The sequence below is a fragment of the Scleropages formosus genome, chromosome 18 (assembly GCF_900964775.1).
Source record: "Scleropages formosus chromosome 18, fSclFor1.1, whole genome shotgun sequence".
Lineage (NCBI taxonomy): Eukaryota > Metazoa > Chordata > Actinopteri > Osteoglossiformes > Osteoglossidae > Scleropages > Scleropages formosus.
The window spans coordinates 20,632,449-20,639,277 of record NC_041823.1 but is presented as its reverse complement, the minus strand read 5'-3'; the positions used below and the strand labels follow the sequence as shown (position 1 = coordinate 20,639,277).

General features: G+C 42.9%; 1 protein-coding gene across 1 annotated transcript; it reads left to right on the top strand.

Moving 5' to 3' along the window:
- The first annotated feature begins 209 nt into the window (after positions 1-209).
- On the top strand, positions 210-6,517 carry cxcr3.1 (chemokine (C-X-C motif) receptor 3, tandem duplicate 1). The gene is made up of 3 exons (XM_018732256.2): positions 210-308; positions 4,158-4,541; positions 4,719-6,517. Exons 1-3 carry the CDS (start codon positions 306-308, stop codon positions 5,442-5,444), a joined length of 1,113 nt encoding a protein of 370 aa, XP_018587772.2. The 5' UTR covers positions 210-305; the 3' UTR covers positions 5,445-6,517.
- Positions 6,518-6,829: the final 312 nt, after the last annotated feature.

Genomic DNA, 6,829 nt, shown 5'->3' with positions numbered 1-6,829 from the left:
CGTTTTCTCAGTGTGCTGCCCGGCCTCTGGAACTTACAGCACCACAAGTGTTTTATTAATGAATCTCTAATGATGTGAGGGAAGACATGGTGGTGCTGAGAAGGAAGGATGTTTCATCTCCTCCAGCCCGCATTTGCTGAGCGCGGCTGTGTGCGCTCCTCCCCGCCGAGTGTAAGAGTGTAACGCTCCTCTCTCTCTCTCTCTCTCTCACACACACACACACACACACACACACACACGACCGTCTCAGCTCGTCCCGACGGCTGCGCACTTCGCAAACGTATCCTTCCTTCCCACCTGCGACCATGGTGAGTGTCACTCAGCCCTCTCACACTTGATTTACCATGTTTTATAAAATCTCTTCACACTGATTCATGGTTTTGAACGGGCAACTCGCAGAGCGTAAGGAAAGTTACCGCATAAATAAAGCATCACTACGACCTTCTAGTTATTTTTGCAACTTTTTTTGAAAGTTACAGTGTCTTAGAATGTAAGCGCCGCATTCAGCAGTAGTAATAAATAATACTTTACATAAAGCGTAAATATTTCTTATCATAGTTCGACTTTCTCCAAAGCAACTGACTTGGTGTGTGGTACTTATATTAAAAAATAGCCTTTTATAAACTCAGTAGTTTTTCCTTCACTGTATGATCAGTTCAAGAAGAGCATTTTACTCGTGGTTGGATCGTGGTCGGACACACACACACACATACATAATTATGATAATATATATTCCATGCATGTATAGTATATTCTGTGAATCTGTAAATATTTAAATATTTGTTAAATAAGGAACTAAGTAAAATATTAAAATTAAACCAGGGACTTATGCGCGATTTTGTACTGTGTATTTATTTTTTTTTTAGAGTAAAATGAGAAGCGGTCTGTGTCCAGAGGCCCTTGAGGCACTAACATCATAATCAGTGGGCGAAAGGCAGAAAAATTGTGTAGTAATCGTGTAAGTCGTGATTTTTACATAAATTAACCACATAAAAAAAGAGCAATTTCAGGAGGATTTATAGAAAAAAAAAATCTGTCATCTCACTACTCTTTCTTAATATTATCATCAAAGTTTCTGAGCGATAGTTTACTTTTTTGTTTCATTTTTGTTCATTTTGAAAAGCCTGCAGTTAGTCAGACACCTCAAGGGGAAGTCAGCCTCATCTCAGGTTGTCGATTTTGTCATAAAAAGGTCAACTGAACTACGTGATTCAAGATCCAGTGCGCTGTTTGGTCCTTTTTTAAATTTACAGCTGGATTTAAGCACTGACAATGTCAGCAGAATTGTGACACTGCATTTATTTATTTATTTTTTTTTAAGTGCACTGAGGATCTCAACGTAACAACCCATTTTAATGTACGGTTTGCTTTCGGACCCGAAGGTCGCAGGTTCAATTCCCACCTCCGGCTGTAGCACCCTGAGCAAGGTACTTACCCTTGCTCCGGTAAAAATTACCCAGCTGCATAAATGGGTAAATAACTGTAAGTACATTGATTAACACTGGAGAAAAGTGTGAACGAAATGAATAAAAGTAACTAACACGGGAAACAAAACGGCTGGACGAGATCGCGGCGCTGTCACTGAGCGGCTCCGCACCACCACGACCTAGGCTAACCCTAACCCTAACCATCAAGAGAATCGCAGAACTTTCCTCAAAATTGAGCAACATGTTGGCATTGACTGACAGCGCGCTTCCCCACCAGCCACCGCGTCCGACCTCTGGAGGTTAACGACTTGTCACCTGCGGGTTTTCGGGTCGAATCACATGTCATCGGTACCCTTAATCCAAGTGCTTAGCGTGGACTGATTACGGTACACACCGTAAGAAGAGGTGAAATGAAATCATTGTGAGTGAGTCTGGGAAGCGCGAGACGCAGAAACGCGCAACATGATGATGATCTTGCGTCATGAGTTCTGTGCGCAGCTGAAGGTCAACATAATATTTCAGCGGGTCTAATACACCGGGTCCTCATCTCAAGAGCACGACTGGGGCGAGAACTTCGTTTGTTTCCACATCCAAAATCACTTTTACATCACAATCGGTAAAAACTTAAGTTAAGATCGACGTCCAGTTGGATTTATTCACAGGTTCGGCTCTGTAGAACCGTGTATAGAAATTCCCTAAAACGCATTTTCATCCTTTCTTTTCTTTATTTTATTGCCATAAATCTTGTTTTTTTCAAGGTGCCTGTGTGCTCCTGGGATGGGACTCCACTGTAGCGCAAAAAGTTTAAAGTGCATCTTTTAACAGTAACTGAACACTTTCAGTTTTCTTAATTTGTCTACAATCAAGTAAAACCTTAACAACGCATTTTTGCTTGGGTAGGTTCCGTAAAAGTGTCAAGTATAGCAGTAATAAATGAAAATAAATATGTAAGACGTTACGTTCACATTTGATTTACTTTTGAGCTACATGATTAATATGAAAACAAATGTTAAAAGGTTGAAAATAAAAGCACTTCCTCTCCGCAAACTTCTGCTCAGTGCTCGCTGTTCACTGATTTATTCCAGTGGATTGAATTAAAGCAGCCCCACATTCCTCACAGCCAAGTTTGATTAATAAAATTAAAAATAAACAAATAAACATAGGGGGTGTGGTGGCGCAGTGGGTTGGACCGCAGTCCTGCTCTTCGGTGGGTCTGGGGTTCGAGTCCCGCTTGGGGTGCCTTGCGATGGACTGGCGTCCCGTCCTGGGTGTGTCCCCTTCCCCTCCGGCCTTATGCCCTGTGTTACTGGGTAGGCTCTGTGACCCCGTATGGGAGAAGTGGTTCTGAAAGTGTGTGTGTGTGTGTGTGTGTGAATAAACATAAAAAAATGTTCACATCTCTGAGAATTTATAACTCAAATGGTTGTAACAAGAGGACCCAGTGTATAAATGTGTAGCTAGATTTAAGAGAATATCTGTTTAGCGGAACAGTGTTGTAGTCTCGACAAGACCACAGATCGCGGGTCTGCCCTGTAGGTATTTATGGCACCAAAGTGCTAGCAAACACTGAAAGGTGTTAAAAGCACATGCGTCTTCTGTAAATTCCCCAGTTGTCTTGCTCTTTAAAATTGCCGGCTCAGGGTGACTACAGCACGAGTTGGGTTCAAACTTGGGTCTTTTTATTGTAAGGTGACAGCTCTGACCCCTTGGCTACCTGCTGCCCTTAGCAAAAGACACAAGTCTTAAGCGCAGACATGAACTAATCAGCCCAAGCAAGTAGGTCTGTGCTAAAGCATCAGTACTACCACATAACACTAATTTAATCTTTCCGAACTTACTATCTATGAGTTAAAAGCTACTTTTGGAAAGTGACATGTATACTGAAGTGCTTTTTTTTTACATGTTCAGTATATTTTAGACAGTCATTCATATGTAGCTTCTGAACAACAAAGATATTTTACATTTACTTCTTGCTGTGAGTCATAATTTATGCTTCTTCATTAACAGGGCAGTGGGTAGTGTACTGTACTGGCTTCGGACTTAAAGGTTGTAGGTTTGAATCCCACCTCCATCTGTAGTACCCTTGAACCAGGCACCTACCCTCAATTGATCCAGTAAAGTTACCCGATGATATAAATGTGTAAATAATTGTAAGTAGCTTAACATTGGCAGTTGCTTTGGAGAAGAGTGTCAGCTAAATGAATAAATGTAAATGTAATGAATACCACGGGGGGCGTGGTGCCGCAGCGGGTTTGGCCGGGGACTGCTCTGCGGTGGGTCTGGGGTTCGAGCCCTGCCTGGGGTGCCTTGCGGTGGACTGGCGTCCCATCCTGGGTGTGTCCCCTCCCCCTCCAGCCTTACGCCCTGTGTTGCCGGGTTAGGCTCCGGCTCCCCGCGACCCCGTATGGGACAGGCGGTTTCAGATGATGTGTGATGTAATGAATACTACTGGAATTTTACATCATGTTCACTAAATCTGTGTGTTTAGGCATGTTGTCACCAAGGCTTAGCCTCGAGACTGGTATGAAAGAAGAAAATCAGCTGAAAAAATTTAGTTCTAACTGAGCAAAGGAGAGGAAATTATTCCTCCCCTTGTCCTGTTTCTCTTGCAGTGCACAATTCAGAGCACCGAGCTTGTGTTTTATGCAGATGGGACACTGAGTTTAATGGTTCTGACTTAGATTAAAAGTTATACTTTTGTAAAGTAAACCATTCCCTCTTTTCTTGCAGGCAATGTCAACATATACTTCAGACGATTTGCAGGAATTTTTTGGCAATTATTCCGATTATGGCTATGGTGATGAAAATTTATCTCTGAGTGACACATGCTGTACGGGCAGAGTATGCATGACAGAAACAGCTGCAGGTTTTGAAGCCGTGTTCATCCCGGTCCTCTACTCGCTGGCCTTGATTGTGGGCCTGCTGGGGAATGGACTGGTGTTGGCGGTTCTGTGTCAGCTACGCCGCTCCTGGAGCGTCACCGACACCTTCATCCTGCACCTGCTGGTGGCCGACACCTTGCTCCTGCTCACTCTGCCCTTCTGGGCGGCAGAGGCTGCCCAGGGCTGGACCTTCGGTACCCCGCTCTGCAAGCTGATGGGAGCCATTTTCAAGGTAGCAACAATGTTCATAATAAACCTTACTTGTGAATCATATTCATGAGTCAGTCCTACCTGGTTTCCTTCTACTGTTTTTACTTTGATGATTATGCTCTTGTGATGAAGTTTCCTTGCTTCCTTAGGAATCTGTCATATATTGAGTGTTTCTCTACATCTCTCTTCCCTTTGTCAGGTCAACTTCTACTGTGGGATCTTCCTGCTGGTCTGTATTAGTCTGGATCGATACCTCTCCATTGTCTACGCTGTTCAGATGTACTCACGCCGCAAGTCCTGGCAGGTACATGCCAGTTGCATGGGCGTGTGGCTACTCGGTATCCTGCTCTCCATTCCTGACTGGATCTTCCTTGAGGAGCTGAAGGATGAACGATCAAAGACAGTGAAGTGCACCCACAACTACCTGGCGTATAAAACCAGCGTTAAAGACTGGCGAGATGCTTCTCGCTGGCTCTACCACATTGTGGGATTCATCATCCCCTCCTTCATCATGGTCTTCTGTTACTCGTCCATCCTTTTGCAGCTGTTCCACGGCTCACAGGGGTTTCAGAAGCAAAGGGCCATGCGGGTGATCGTGGTGCTGGTGTTGGCCTTCTTCATCTGCTGGACGCCGTACAACATCACCCTAATCATTGACACCCTACATGCCAACAAAACACTTAACGAAACATGTGAAGCCACCATTGCGTTAGAAGTGTCACTGACAGCCACTTCCACTCTGGGTTACATGCACTGCTGCCTGAATCCCATCCTGTATGGCTTTGTCGGGGTCAAGTTCCGACGTCAACTGCTGCAGGTGCTGAAGGCTTTGGGTTGCATGCTGAAGGGTCAAGTGCGGACGTCCACACGGAAGAGCTCCATGTGGTCCGTGTCTGCAGACACCTCTTACACCTCGGGCTTCTGAGGGACGTGTAATGACGCTGCACCAGAATGAAACAAGTGAGAAAAATGACTCCCGTGGACAGCAAGAGTTTGATAGATTCTCCTTGAACTTCTGTACCTGCAGTAGGGAAGAGCTTCACAAATGGTTGATCAGTTTGTTCTCATGATGCTTCTTGCTCTGCTATGTTTTTTTGGGAGCTTTAGTACCGTTCATTGCAGGCAGTTTTTCCTAACTCAGTCTGACTGTTTTAAAGTTATTGCATGGCAGTAATAGAAGAGTAAAAATCAATGACAGGAAAAAGTATCTTAGAGATGGAAAATAACAAAACAGGCAGCAAGCGTTGGAAGTCCTAACGGATTGAGCGAGGTACAGGCACAGCCCAGTGCTTCATGTAAACGCTGTGTGATATCTGTGTGTCTGTGTCGTGCTGTCGGTAGGCAGCATCTCGCACTTCTTCTTCAAGAGGAAGGCGGATCTATGTCAGGAAAAGGAAATGCAAACTGAAGTTCTTCATTTGGAGGAAACCAGTACATCTCACTTCCCTCTTCTTTCATATGTTACTCTGACAGACACAGGTGAAAGCACTTATGAAAGTCAAAGCACTGATGTGTAACACATTCAGGTGCAAGAAAGCAAGACTATGTGTTTTATTTATCTCTCTGTTTAAAAAGAAATACATTTATTAACCTGCTACCAAGCAAAAAAAAAAAAAAAAAAACACATGAAGCTTTATGTATTTTTTTTTCATATGTAATTTGGCAGAAATCCGGGCTCAGAACTTCACTTACTATTGCTAACTACTTGTCCAAGTCAGGGTCATGGTGATCTGAAGCCTATCCTGGAATCATCTTGTGCAAGTGGTGCTCCTGTAATCTTTGGCACAGCTCCCCCAGCGACCCAAGTTGTGCTTAAGTGCCATGACCACAATCCACACATTCTGCAAATGTGGTGCAATGTCCATAAGCTTTTGTCCCTTCCTCCTAGCACATCCATTTATGAGATCCGTGATTTCTGCACTGCGCAGTTTTCTGTGAATTATTTTAGAGAATGTTTTTACATTGTTTTTCCACATTTCATTATTTAGTGTTCGTACATTTTACTATACTGACATGAATAGCTTGTTTATTTTACTTCATTCATAAATCGATTAAGTACGAAGGTTTTTAAAAATATTTTACATTCGCATTTATATTTACATTTATTCATATAGCAGATGCTTTTCTCCTAAACTACGTACATATCAGAGGATTTGCAATGTCATTCTTATAAATACTGTATTCTCTTTAAATGTAAATTCTGTATTTGCTTAATAGAAATTCTTCTTTTTTGTACTTATTAAAGAAAATTAAAATGAAATCCTTACTTCTGTCTTGTGTATTAATTTTTTTTGACAGATTAGTAAAGAT